Below are 14783 nucleotides of genomic sequence, written 5' to 3' on the forward strand. Positions count from 1 at the left end.
GTCAGTTTGACGAAGATCATGGTAAACTATTTCCTACCAAGAAAGGGGTTCCTCTGACGATGAAACAGTGGTTGGAGCTAGCAACATTAAATTGGGACACATCACAGCATCTCGAAGGCAATGTCTACTTCGAGACAAGTTATAAGTTAGTAGACATTCGTCAGTGGTGGTATTGCGGACAAGAACTGAAGCCCTCACGTCGTGGTGTTAGACTGAATGGCGAACGATGGGAAAAACTCCATGACACTTAGGATCATCAGAATCTGATGGGAGCCATGACATGTTTTCGAATGTGTCCAGACATGTCCGGAGTTGTGACGTCAGGGAAAATCCCAGACATTGTGTATAAAACCCCATAGTTAGAACTGTGTATCTTTTGTCAGTCGAACGTTGTAGAGAAAGGCTTCGGTATATTCGAGAATGGACCACAGCAGTAGCAGCAGTTGTAGCAGCGGTAACGTTGATCACGTCTTGGTATACATATGTTCCAAACGACACACGATCAAATGCTAAAAGAGTGGCTACCAAACAAAATGAGAACACGTCTACGAATTACACGGATCAAACGAATGCTGCTCGTGAATCCATGAAATTGTGGATGAAGAACCCGTAGATACCCCATGAACCTGTCAAAATTGTGGATGAAGAACCCCTGGATTAGACGGATGCTGCTCGAGAATATAAAACGGACGCTGCCCATGATGTTACCTATGATGGCGATGATGAATTGGATGGTCTTTCGAGATATTACTTGTTCTGCCATCGTCCCGAAATGAGAGGATTCTACAGACGACTCTACACATTTGGTTGGTGGCCCCTCCAGATGAGCCAGAGACCGAGGGAGCTCACCAAGGCCAGTTTCTTGTACACGGGAGACCACGATGCCATGGCCTGTTACTGTTGTGGACCATGCACTTACTGATGGAAGAAGACAGACTCAGTGATGGAACATTACAGACTGTCCCCGAGATTCCCTATATTAACAATGTGTTCAGACATTAAATATGTATTTCTTGGGTGTTCTGCTTTATGTTTTGTAAAATAAACATGTGAATAACACGATTTGTATGTTATTAATGTAAGGGTGGCCCTGAGCCGTGCATGAGCTATACTTTGGGATGGGGCATAGGTATCACACAAAATTCAAACTACATCGTTAGGTGCATGCGCGAAATAGTAGAGTATAAATAAATTAGTAATGACCAAGGCTGGTACTTGTTCCCAGGACAGGCGTGCGCTAAAACAGCTTGCTCTGAATGTGCACGTTAAACCCTATTGGCATTGGCATTGGCAGCATTTGCATTTTTGGGCATTTGGGGCATAACCTTCAGAGGAGCAACATGTCAGACCAGTACAAGTGGGCCCGTCTTTACAAGCTGCAAGCTGAAGGCAAACTTCAGCCTCATTTTACAGTGCAGCATGGTGGGAAAAGTCAGAACATGTACAGCGTGGATCAATGTCTAGAACTCTACGATCCTACGTGGAGGAAAGAGAAAAGGGACTAACCCACAGACCCCAAAGTCGTCATGGTCTCCTCGACGCAACAGGTGGTAGAGCAAGCCAAGGCTGATCTGAAATGGAAACAATAACAACAACAAAGTGGTACAGGTTGGAAAGCCCCGAAACGGCAGAAGCATTTCTAAAAAAAAAAACCCACCTATAAAAGGAACTATGTGAGTCAGATATCGTCATTTGATTTAGAGTCGACATGCAGAGCACATGTTCAGAATGTGGTTTCAGATTCTCGAGGAGAGACGCCATGTTAATACATTTTCAACAAAAACATGCTAAAGGTTTACCACCACCACCACCACAGCAGCAGCAGTCCCTAAGATTGTTACATCTGTTCACTATGATCTTGTCGGGACCCACTTTGTGTGGAAAGACATTTTTGGTGTATAGACTATTGAGGGATGGTATTATCAACCCACTTCCCCAACGCACACATCATCTGGCTCTACGAACGATGGCAACCCCTCTACGACATCATTAGGGCTACCTTCAGGGTGAAATTCGTTCAAAGCATACCCGAGAATTTTAAAAAAGGATCAAAAGGATCCCAGTCACAAATCTCATCGCATCACCGATCTTTTCATGGACGGAAGTCACAACAGAAATCTTTCTGTGATTGCCATCAACCAGAATCTCTATTACAGCAAAGACCCGGCGCAGAGAAGAAACTACCATTACCTGGCACTGTTCAGCAACCCCGTTGAGAAGCAGTAAGTTCTCACGTTGACATGGCAGATGTATCTTGAAAACACTGGTCATTTCATGCTATGGTTTCAGAAAGCTATCCACAGCCCCTACGGACATCTCTTGGTGGACTTGAAACTGACCACGCCCGGACATTGGCGCCTTCGACCTAGTGGTTTAAAGACGGGGCCCGTCTGAATGGTATAAAAGCATGAACGTAATGGCCAGTGTCTCAGAAGAGTTGCAGCCACCGTCAGGTAAAGAACTCTACATTCAAATCATGAAAAGAAACAAATTCAAGAGAAAACTGCCAGGCATACCCATCTATGAAAGTGATGACGAAGAAGATGATGAGCTAGAACCCTATCTGAAAGAAGTCAAGAGGATGTAGTCTTGCGATAGGTGTGTTCTGGTCTTTAAAGACGGAAGCAACTTGCAGTGACATCTTCAATTTAAAACGTGCAAGGAGGAAAATGAAGAGGTCTGTTGATCTTGAAAATGAATGTGTACGTCTGATAATCGAGGGTAAATTCGACATCAATATTGACTATTTCGAAAGCAAGAGGAAATGCTACGAAGACAAAAACGTGTCCCAAGATGCCATCAAAAGAAACATGAAGACATTGCAATGGAAGTTATTTAAAGACACATAGTCTCGTTTTGTGACATATATACTACTCAAAAGAATTTAAGAGTCAGACGATATTTTCGACATTATTTTCTGAATGTCAATTATATTAGCTAGACCATAATGTCACGCATGGTACTGTTCCATTTTGACGAAAGTGGGTCTAAGCAACCCATAAATGAATTAAAATCCACTGTCAATGACACTGTCGACTAGTTCTAATGGCGAAAACATGCTTACATTTGCACGTAAATTAGGGCGAAAGCGAAAGGTCTGCTAAGTGCCCATAACTTGCTTTTTCACAAAGCGCTTCATTTGCACGCTTTGCACGTGTATTCCATGTTCCCAATGCTGAATTTCCGTATAATTGGAGCTTGCGTTCGTGTACGGTGCACACTCCAAATTCGATAATGGTACGACTTCAACTGACTATCGAAGATCGAGGAAGGGCTATTGCTTGGCTTCAGGATGGCAATATGCAAAGAAATGTTGCTCTGAGACTTGGTGTCAGTCAGAGTGTCGTTGGCCGACTGTGGCAACGGTACCAAGCAACGAATTCTGTTCGAAATCAACCACGTTCGGGAAGACCCCGAAGCACTACAAATAGAGAGGACCGCTACATCACCAATATGGCTCTACGTCAACGCACAACCACTGCACACCGATTACGTGACAATCTGCGGACTGCGACTCGAGTGTCTGATCAAACCATACGCAATTGTCTGAGAGCCAATAATCTACGCTGCCGTCGCCAGGCTGTTCGACCACCACTCCTACCACGTCACAGAACGGCCAGACGTCACTGGTGCACGCTTCATCTGCGGTGGCAACGTGTTCAGTGGGGTCGAGTGATGTTCACTGATGAGTCCAGGTTTAGTCTCCAGTTCAACGATGGTCGGGTTCGTGTCTACAGACATCCTGGGGAGCGCTTCGCTGACGTTAACGTTAGACAATGTCACCGGTTCGGCATCTCTATCCACCACAGGACCCTCCTCTTTGTGGTGGATGGCAATCTGAATGGAATCCGCTATCTGAATGAGATTATCCGGCCGTTGGTTCTCCCAGGCCTTCAGCAGATTGGCGGCGGGGCAGTTCTGCAGGATGACAATGCCAGACCCCACCGCGCCAGAGTGGTAACGGACTTTCTCAGACAACAAGGTATCGCCAGGATGGATTGGCCAGCATATTCGCCTGATTTGGCCCCAATAGAGCACGCCTGGGACGAATTAGGCAGGAGAGTTCGGGATAACCATGCCCCTCCGGCCAACCTTCACGATTTGGGTCAACTCTTATGGCAGAGTGGCATGCCATTCCCCAAGAGTTCTTCAGACGTCTGATCAAAAGCATGAGGCAACGATGTGTCGAGTGTATTCGCGCCAGGGGTGGATTCACACACTATTAAACGAATGTTCTAATGTGTAAAATCCATGTTTGACAACCTTCAACTTTGACAGCATATCATGTGACTTTCTTTTATACAGTGACGTTTATTTGTGGTATTTTGTAAATATGGAACAATAAATAAAAATTTTGGTGTAGTTTACATAATCAATCTAATACACTCTGAAACTTATTTGGTTATAAATTTTTGACCCTTAAATTCTTTTGAGTAGTATATATATGCATTACTTTGACAAAGGCCCCAACATGAAGGAAATTCTACAGTCGGTGAATCCCAACAGACATGTCAGACCACAGATTCATTCTAAATTAAATCAGTATCGTTTCTGGATCATCAAATATTTGGACAAATTAAACAATGATGATACCGATGATGGTTCTAGTACAGACGAAGATGATGAAAAGAAATGAACACTAATAGTAATATTCACATGCCGTCCCTATGGCCTCTCGGTGAAACGCAATGTGTGTCCATTTCATGTATGTGTAGCTGTCTATAGTGATTGTAATTTAGAAATAAATGAAAACCAAATCATTACGTTTGGTTCTGTGAGGGTTTTTTGCTCCATGACATTACTAGATAAACTAGATATACTAGCTCGCTATAGCCTATTGGGTCACTGACGGGGATCGATCCTAGACCGACCACTGGCCTATATTTGGCCCCTGTATATATCCATTTGGTAAATTTATATTAAACGGCCCTGTAAAGGTTATTACTCTAGGGAATTACTCATGTTTAAAATACAGTTATTATAGTCATAGATTAGTTTGGAGCGTTGAGTTGCAGTGACACGTTTAACATTCCTATTCAGCCCGGCTCGGAACAAGAAAGCAACACCATTTAAAGTATCTTTCACTTGAAAACTACACACGTGTTTCTCATTAACATCGATCATATTCGTTCATATATTCTGTATTTTAAGACCTAGCTACACATCTGATAGCCTCTGTGGCAAGTGGCGAATGTTTTCTTTGTGAACACTCAGAATATAAATACCGGGTAATATATTAAAACATGGAACACTGTTTTATTTATTTTCCGTACATATCCAATTAAGGTTCAGTCACACTATCCTGGACACACACACACTTCAGTTATCTAGGGCAGTCTAGGACAGTGGGAATATAATAATAATGCAACCAATGCTTAAGGTTTAAGCATGTTATCCTTGACACACGTCAGCTATTTGGGAGGCTATCTAGGACTGGGGTTAGTGCTTAATGAGATTCTTTGCTCTAACAATAATCCAATAGTCCGCCCCACTAAGGTTTAAGCATGCTATCCTGGACACACATACACGTCAGCTATCTGGGTCTATCTATCCAGAATAGTGGGAGGTAGTGGTTGGTGAAAAGGTTGGGTAGTGACCTTACACCAGTTGTTACCCAGATGCGAACCCAGTACCTACCAGTCTTACGTCTTAACCACTACACCACTGAGGTCATATCTGGGGCATATCTTGTAAAGTCACACCCTACGCCGGCCATAGCGTACCCACGCTAATTCGAGGTAAGCATGCGAACATGTCTGAACATGTTTATAGAACTGGCTGAAACCAGTTTATTCATATCCACACTCACCCTCGATAGCTAAAAAACCTATTATTTAAACTGACGCCATGCTTAGGGGTCAGGTTCCCACGCGCACACCAGCCTCTTTTCTCGTAACCCGATACCCCACTCAACGAATCATGAACGTTTGCATTCCATTTTCTGTACATCAAAGAACCCCCCGCCCGAGAGATGCATATTCACCCCTCCGTAAGCCACGGGTCAATTTCATGACCCCCCCCCCCCCCCCCGACAGCTGTCAAACCTATTCATCCAGGTCACCGAGGTCAGCTGACAAGTTCCCAAGTCAATAACCCCCGTTAAAATAGCGTCTCCACGGTTAATGGTCACCCAGCTGCTATAGCCATTAACCCAGGTCACCGAGGTCAGCTAACAGCTGCAAAAACCATTAACTTAGTTCACTTAGAGGTCAGTCACCCTGTGACGTCATTAGGCCACACCCCCTAGAAGTCAACCAATCAGACCTAGCACATTTGCATACATAAGGCTGAACAGAAACACCTACTACTACTATACACAAACAACACACCGATTCCTCCTGGTAGCCATCACCACTTTGTCAAAACATACCTTTTACTCAGTTCTATGCAGGGGTGGGACGTAGCCCAGTGGTAAAGTGCCCGCCTGATATGCGGTCGGTTTAGGTTCGATCCCCGTCAATGGACCAATTGAGCTATTTCTCTATCCATCCAGTGCACCACGACTGGTATTTCAAAGGCTGTGGTATGTGCTATCCTCTCTGTGGGATGGTGCATATAAAAGATCCCTTGCTACAAATGGAAACAAAATGTAGCGGGTTTCCTCTCTAAGACTATATGTAAAAAATACCAGATATTTGACATCAGTAGCGATGGTTAACAAATCTATGTGCTCTAGGGATGTTGTTAAAGAAAACAAGCGACCTGTTTTGTGATTGTCGTTTATGTTTATGCTAATACAAAGTGAAGCACTGGTTTGGTTTGAAGGACGCCACACTTCCCCACTGATCTTGGCGTCTCATCCACGCTAGGATGGAGCCATTGATAAAGCACGAACCCAGTACCTTCCAAGTATAAGCCTGTTGACTTATCTCACTATCTATAATAAAGTAATGTTACAAGGAATATGTGAGCTTATTTTTCTATCTTGTTATCTGTAGAATACAGGCCACCACAGTTCACCAGTTGTGGTGGGCCTGCCTCCCCCATGAAAACTCTGAGAGGAGAACGAGTGGTTGTGATGTGGCCGAAGCCAGTGTACCAGGCAGGCAGTGCCGGAGGACCCAAGTAAGAGATTACAGAAATAAAGACTGGTCATTAAAACTATTAGTGTATTCACAACTGAATCCTCATCAACAAATAAAATAACCCAAAACAAAATAACAAAACAAAACGAAAATCAATAGCAAAACAAAACAAAACAAAACCAGGACAGAAAAAGAAAGAACAGCCAGGTAGCCGCTAATAGCCACTGGCATAGTTAGTTGAAACAGTTAGAAAGAACAGCCAGGTAGCCGCTAATAGCCACTGGCATAGTTAGTTGAAACAGTTAGAAAGAACAGCCAGGTAGCCGCTAATAGCCACTGGCATAGTTAGTTACCACAGTTACAAAGAACATCCAGGTAGCCGCTAATAGTCACTGGCATAGTTAGTTATCACAGTGGGTGTTTTTTTCTCACAAACAAAAATGAAAATAATAACCTTAATAAATAACTTAAGATACCCACGGTAATTCCTTGCAACATACATTGCTGATGGATCACCTATATTTTTTGTAAATAAACCATTTACTCTTGTAATATTTCAGATATACCTCACCATTATGAAGTTAAAGTGATTTGCTTGACAGAAATAAGAATACAGTATTAATAATAATGTACTATAACATTTATATCTGTATCTATCTGTAATAATTTGGCTTATGAACTTTGTGGCTAAAGAATTTTCAAAATAGTCAATCGGCAAAATGACATGTTTTATTATAATAGGCCATACATTATAAAAGGAATGAGATATGTTAGACGGCTCGTTAACCCACCATGGACTTTGGATTTTCCTCACCAAACCAGTGCCCCACAAATTTTCCCCATCCCAACCATTGCCCCACGACTAACACATCAACGACAGAGATCTATACTAACACGGCAAAATATATACATATAAAAAAAAATCCCTTGTTTCTTTACCAATGTCAAAATAACCATATGATAGACCTTACTACACACACACACACACACACACACACACACACACACACATATATATATCGTCAACATCCGATTTGTTGCCATCGGCATGTCGTTCATTTATGATATTTTTCTTCAGTTCAGGAACATTTTCATTAACAATAAAGTTCCGACAAGTAAGTATCTAAATAGAAAACTTTACAAACCCCTAAAACCATTAATTTTACTAGTCGTTTTTGTTTATTCCTTAAAATTACCGATATCGGGTCTACATGACCCGATATCGGGTCTACATGACTCGTAGAAAACGGCTTAAAATGGAGAAAGATGAATTAACATTCGGTGCATAGTACATGACCTCACACGTGCCAGATCAACAAGGTCAAAGCATTTAATTTTTACGATTTTTAAGACCTCTGTTGTTAGAATCTGTTTTCAATTATTATATTCGATCTGCAAAAGATATCCTACATTTCTGTGCCTCTATTGTAGTGAATAATATTCATAAATCATTCATAACAATTGTAAATAATTTTGAGTGTATAAATTGTGTTAATTAAGAATCAATTCATAATTTTTTAAAAATATTTTGCAAACTATTGACTGGTGAACGTAATGTCTATCAGTATTGACAACAAGTGTTAGCAATGGGTGTTGGTAAAACGCAGACTGGACCAGAATGTTTTAGAAATTGAATTTTTCCTTTTAAAAAATATTAAGCAAAGTGTTCGTCAACTGTGTATAGTTAAGAAACTTTTTTGCTTTTCTTATAGTGGACTTAATGGCATGCTGTCACAGATTTAAGGACCTTATTTCTAAAAAAATGGATAATAAATAAAAATTACATTAATTGTTGGAAACCAAATCTAGCTATCGCATCACCTTAACTGAACCATGATGGAGTGAAATGCATGTCATCCCTCTTGTCAATTTTAGTTTTTGAATTATGGACCATTGCCATAATTCAATTATTTTTACAAAATGTCATGAATAAATGGAGTATGGTGGTTATGAAGATGGTTGAATAAAATACATTTAGGGACATTTTTCAGGTAATATTTTGTTAGACTATTAAATAGGTCAGTGGTTTGTGACAGTATACCTTTAAAAATGGAAAATCACGAACCGCATATGTGCTGTACGATATTTTTTGCAAACGCATGGGCCTGAATGCAGTTTGAAACATTGCACTCTTTCCTGTTTACCGGAGGGTGTTTCACTTTTATTTAGTAGAATGGATTTGTTTTACGTCTACATTGTTGATTTGTTTACGTTAATTGACTGCAATCTATTTTGTTTCATGTATTGTAGCAGAAAAATGTAGAATAGCATTTCCGTAAATATCATATTCGTGTTTTTGTCGTTAGGTGAACGGAGTTTGGGACGTTAATGGTATACTTCATAATGTACTCGGATGCCATTAAATAAACTTTTCTCTCATTTCTTTTCTATGCTAACACGTGTGTAGGGCTACATCTTATTTTGTTTTACTATAATGTAAAAGATACCCTTTAAACATCTGAAAAGTATAATCTAAAGATTTGCTACTTTGTTCTAGAGATGCTAGAAAATTTCATTTGATCTTAAAAATAAACATTCCACTTGTGTCTCACTACTAGAAATTGCACTCTACCATGGACTACCGACATAGGTCTCACGAACCAGGGCTATATTTGTATACAGTGTTCATGTTTTGATTCACGAACCAGGTCTATTTTTGTATAGTGTTCATGTTTTGATCCACGAACCAGGGCTATTTTTGTATAGTGTTCATGTTTTGATCCACGAACCAGGGCTATTTTTGTATAGTGTTCATGTTTTGATCCACGAACCAGGGCTATTTTTGTATAGTGTTCATGTTTTGATCCACGAACCAGGGCTATTTTTGTATACAGTGTTCATCTTTTGATCCACGAACCAGGGCTATTTTTGTATACAGTGTTCATGTCTTGATTCATGAACCAGGTCTATTTTTGTATCCAGTGTTCATGTTTTGATTCACAAACTAGGGCTCTTTTTGTATACAGTGTTCATGTTTTGATTCACGAACCAGGTCTATTTTTGTATACAGTGTTCATGTTTTGATTCACGAACCAGGGCTCTTTTTGTATACAGTGTTCATGTTTTGATTCACGAACCAGGGCTCTTTTTGTATACAGTGTTCATGTTTTGATCCATGAACCCGGGGAATTGCGTCTTTTCTCATTTTAGACTGATGCTTGTGTCCACATCAGGAGACTCAGGAAAGTTGTTTAAAGCTGGGTACTACACGATAACCTATCACCTCGTGGACAACCAAGGATATAAAGATTCGTGCTCTTTCTCATTCCAAGTAAAAAGTAAGTTATTATATAAATATAAAAAATAAGTACGGTACTAACTATGGTATTTGAAAGTGTTTTGTTGTATTTTTCACGTTTGTTGTACTCAAATCAAACTGCACAGAATTCAGTTAACATATGTGTTTAAACCTGCTACACCTGTCCAATGTGTAGTTTCAGAAGGTTTCATCTCTCATTACCTATGTGGTTCTTAACCATAGGTCTAACGCCATATAACCATAATTAAAAAATGTGTTGAGTATTAAATAAAACATTCTTTCCTTCATTTTTTCATTGAAAAAGGCGTTATATTTTTTATATGATTTACTAGATAGTCGAGGGCAATTTATGGATTATAACACCTTTAATACAAAATATAATATACGATCAAATTTTTTAGAATATGCGTCTTTAATGTGTGCGATCAAATTATTTATACGAAACAAAACAAATTTAAATAAACAAACATACGAAGTGCGAAAAATAAAGCTTCTTGCGAAAAACAAATCGGGAAGAAGAAAAATATATAAATTACTGATTAATACTACTGTAGCTCCTACATCACAATTAAAATATTCTCGTGAAGGATGCTGTTTTCCTATTTCAAAATGGGCAAAGTACTATACTCTGCCATTCGTGATTTTTGAGAGACCCAACTCTGCTATGGTTTTAGTACCAAATTTTACATAGGATTATACCAACAAATTAATTTTTACATAAAATATAGTATATTGCTTCCAGTACTTGTAACTTTTGTAATCAGCAACCAGAAACCTTGCAACACTTGTTTTATGATTGCCCTAAAGTCAGTGAACTTTGGAAAGCTATAGAACAATGGTTACAGCAAAAAGACGAACATATTCAGCTTGATAAAAGTATGGTTCTATTCGGCAGCATACATACAAATCATAAATTTCTGAATTGGCTTATTGATAATGTAAAGCATTATATATATATATATATATATATATATATAAAACAAAACTTCAAAAGAAACTTCATATAACTGGAATTAAAAATGTAATTACAGATAAATTACAAATATTTTCTATAAAATCTGTTCACATAAAGAGTTTGATGAAAACTGGGCACCTTGGCAAAGATGTCTAGAAAATTAAACTTAGCCCATAATATTTAAAAATAACCTCAATATATGACACATACTGGGTTGTTGGGTTTTTTTTGTTTGTTTGTTTTTTGTGTTGTTGTTTTTTGTTTGTTTTGGGGGGGGGGGGTTGTCACCTAAACGCCATTAACGTTTGTTTTTTATATTTGGAAATATGGATTTTCTTTTCTTTTCTCTCTGTCTAGCTGTTTAAATTCTCTTTTATTATATATTTATTCTGTCATTAATATTATTCTATGCTCCAAATATTACTGTTTCAATTAACTAGTAATTTTATTGAATGTACTTTATATTTATGTATCTATTGTAAGATAATGATTTCAGGGCACCAACCCTGACGTTATCAATATATAAATATCTGGGACAATAAATATTTGTAAAAATAAATAAATATATATATATATGCCTTAGGGTTTAAAACCTAGGGAATGTCCTTTTAAAAGATCAAATCGAAATTTTTAATACCAAACTTTTGAATTTATATCTTGTACTTGGTCGATTCCACGTTTTGTTTGGACCCAGTATTTGTGATAATATTTTCAAAAATATTTTTTCTTTTTCTTTTTAAAATGTTTTGTCTGTCATTCATTGTGTTTAGTGTCAGAGATTTGATGTGTATTAACATATTTTTGCTTACAACACCTTTCGTTTGTTGTGTTGTTGCTTAAGAAACTTATTTTTATCGTGTTATGCTGGTATGCTGGTCTTTTATGAATGTCATTTTCCACAACTGTTTAAAAAAAAAAAAAAAAAAAAAAAAAAAAATATGACTATCTTATCAGCTTATGTATCATGTTCCTCATATGCGGTTGTGTAACGGCCTGAGCATAATAAAGTTCTGTTCTATTTCTCTATTAATAAGGTCAGGGCTCGAACTTAAGAATTTATCACCCACGGCAGTTAAAAAAAAAAATATTGCCTTCACTGAAAGGGCCCACAGATGGTAATTTTGAACTGATTTTTGCAGCAAATATACTTGACTAAAAGAATATTTTTCTGAATGTACATGTAGACAAATTTCTTCAGTTTGTTAACGGAACCTGGTGTTTCCGAGACGAAGTTGCCCAAGTGTTCAGCGAATATGATATCAATATTGTTCTATGGATGACATTATATTGCATACAGTGTTCTAGCTGGGTGAAAATTAAAGGAGGTTGGTCGTACCCCCATCCCACCATTAAAAAAACAAACAAACCCACCACTGAAAAGCAAAAAAAAAAAAAGAACGCTTGGTTACTGTATATCGTAGTGTGTTGGTCGACTTTGTGGAATTACCTATCTCTTATTTTGCCCCTCAGTGTCTGGTACTGGAAAGTTGGTACGATGCACAAGCTGCCTTATCTTTTGTGCACTGTTATTTAAAACGTATTTCAGTTAAAACGGAGTGTTGGTTTGACATTCACGGACATTCATTTTGCTAAACCGATCAGTTTTAATATCATTTTATAAAAGATTTTAAGATACCCGAAAATATAATAACGATTTTTTTTTAAAGCAATCCCAAATTGTGGGACAACATTTTTCCATCTTCATCCAGAGAATCGATCGCATTGATATTGCCAGCTGATAAAAAGTAGTTTCATTTTTGTAAAAGCGGTATATATATAAGCAGTATTTGGCACCCAAGATAAATGTATTTATAAGCTGTGAAATAAAAATAAAAAAAAAGAATTAAACGTTTCTAATATTTTATAAAGAATTGCCGAATAAACAAATAATAGTAAGTAAAAATCATCAGTTACTACCATTTAAATCTGCAGTTGAGGATAAAATATCAGACATGAGTTAGTGGACACAAAAGACAGAATGACCGTTCTGATCACGTGACAAATTTGGCGCCCAATAAGTGGGGGGTTTTCAGTCGAAGATTGCGGAAACGATAAAAATGAAATCTTTTCATTGCTGAAATAAAATATAACTTTTATTGTGTGTATCAAACACACAAATGGATACTGGTATGGGACACAACAGAGGCTGTTAAAATATAGTGTTAAATTACATTACGGTCACTGTTGTAAGCTACTGAAGTTTTTTGAAGTCAGTTGTGCTTTCGTGCACAACGCTGCTTGTTTCCTTTGATGTCCACTAATCGATGTTTTTCAGTGTGAAAAAAAGTGTGAATTTTGAAATAGCGGAGCTGTGTGCTGTAAATTATAACACGATGCCGAAAAATAAAGAGGGGATCAGAAAACCAAATGGGGCTGCTAAACGTGAAAAGGGGCGGCATAACACGAAAGCGAGGAGGCAAAATGCAGTGAGAACATATATTATACAACACAGGGTATGCCCAAGACTAGTGCCTTCCAGTGGTACTAACTAAACACCCATTAACTCCAACCAGGACCCAAACGCCCGTGTTAAATACTGGCAGTAATGTTCATACACATTTATACATTTTGCCGTCGGTAAGGAGCTTTACCGACGGCAGCATATGTTTATCCGGCGGCACAGAAGTGCCATCGGTGATGCCCCCAACCGACGGCAGTTTATATGTCAACCGACAGCAATTGCCGCCATTAAGTTCGAGCCCTGGAGGTAATTATAAAGTATTATTAAAAAATATTTCAGTATAGGTTTGTTTATATCCCGCGACCACTGCTTGTATTGACAGATTGCGATTACTGGATAAGAGCAGTCATATCTTGCTAAGTCCTAATATAATTTAACTTATGTCACCTAAAAATGTATATCAAATCTACAGTTCACTTGACTATGGTAATTCTGCAATGTAGCTGAAATGAAAGCAATTAAGATAAAAAAATCTCTTTTTAAACCTTTGCCATATAAAGCCTATATATCACGTCATTGGTTATTCTCTATATGAATATTTCTCAAATCCCATTGGTTAATACATGTCGTTGTGACCGATATTACTGTGATTTTGTTTCAGTAAAAACGATGATAGAGACTTTGAAAATGGAAGCTGAATTGTATTACTATTATGGTAACTGCAGCGACCCCAGTACTCAGGCGGAAATCAAACAGAAGTTTGCATTGGTTTTAGATGACAGTGTGTTGTGGACTGACGGATGTCCATGCACTGTGGAGAACATCACTGTGATTTGTGGGGAGGATCGGAGGAGGAGGGATGTCAATATACGTGAAGATGTAATATTATTATGTCATGTAATGTCTGCATTCAGTGGTGGGGAAATCGGTTGCACATTTCATCATCAATCATGTCATGTACATTTTAGAAAATTAGCAATTTTGTAGATGAGTTGTCAAGTGTGCATATTATTTGATGCCTAATATGCCCCCACCAGACCAATAGGCTTATTTAGTGTAAAAATACTAGTAGTATCAGTAGTATCCATATCTGAAATTGGTCTCATGACAAGTTCCACTAAAAGGACATGGTATGCTCACCAT

At 38.4% G+C, this 14783-nt stretch overlaps 1 protein-coding gene across 1 annotated transcript in view; it reads left to right on the top strand.

Moving 5' to 3' along the window:
• LOC121383216 overlaps positions 1-14783 on the top strand; it is a 43650-nt gene that overhangs the window by 10725 nt on the left and 18142 nt on the right. Inside the window, exons 4-6 of the mRNA XM_041513102.1 lie at positions 6939-7065; positions 10176-10303; positions 14302-14519. Coding sequence (XP_041369036.1) covers positions 6939-7065; positions 10176-10303; positions 14302-14519 — 473 coding nt within the window. The remainder of the gene's footprint in view (positions 1-6938; positions 7066-10175; positions 10304-14301; positions 14520-14783) is intronic.

This window comes from Gigantopelta aegis, chromosome 10, assembly GCF_016097555.1.
Source record: "Gigantopelta aegis isolate Gae_Host chromosome 10, Gae_host_genome, whole genome shotgun sequence".
Classification (NCBI taxonomy): Eukaryota; Metazoa; Mollusca; class Gastropoda; order Neomphalida; family Peltospiridae; genus Gigantopelta; species Gigantopelta aegis.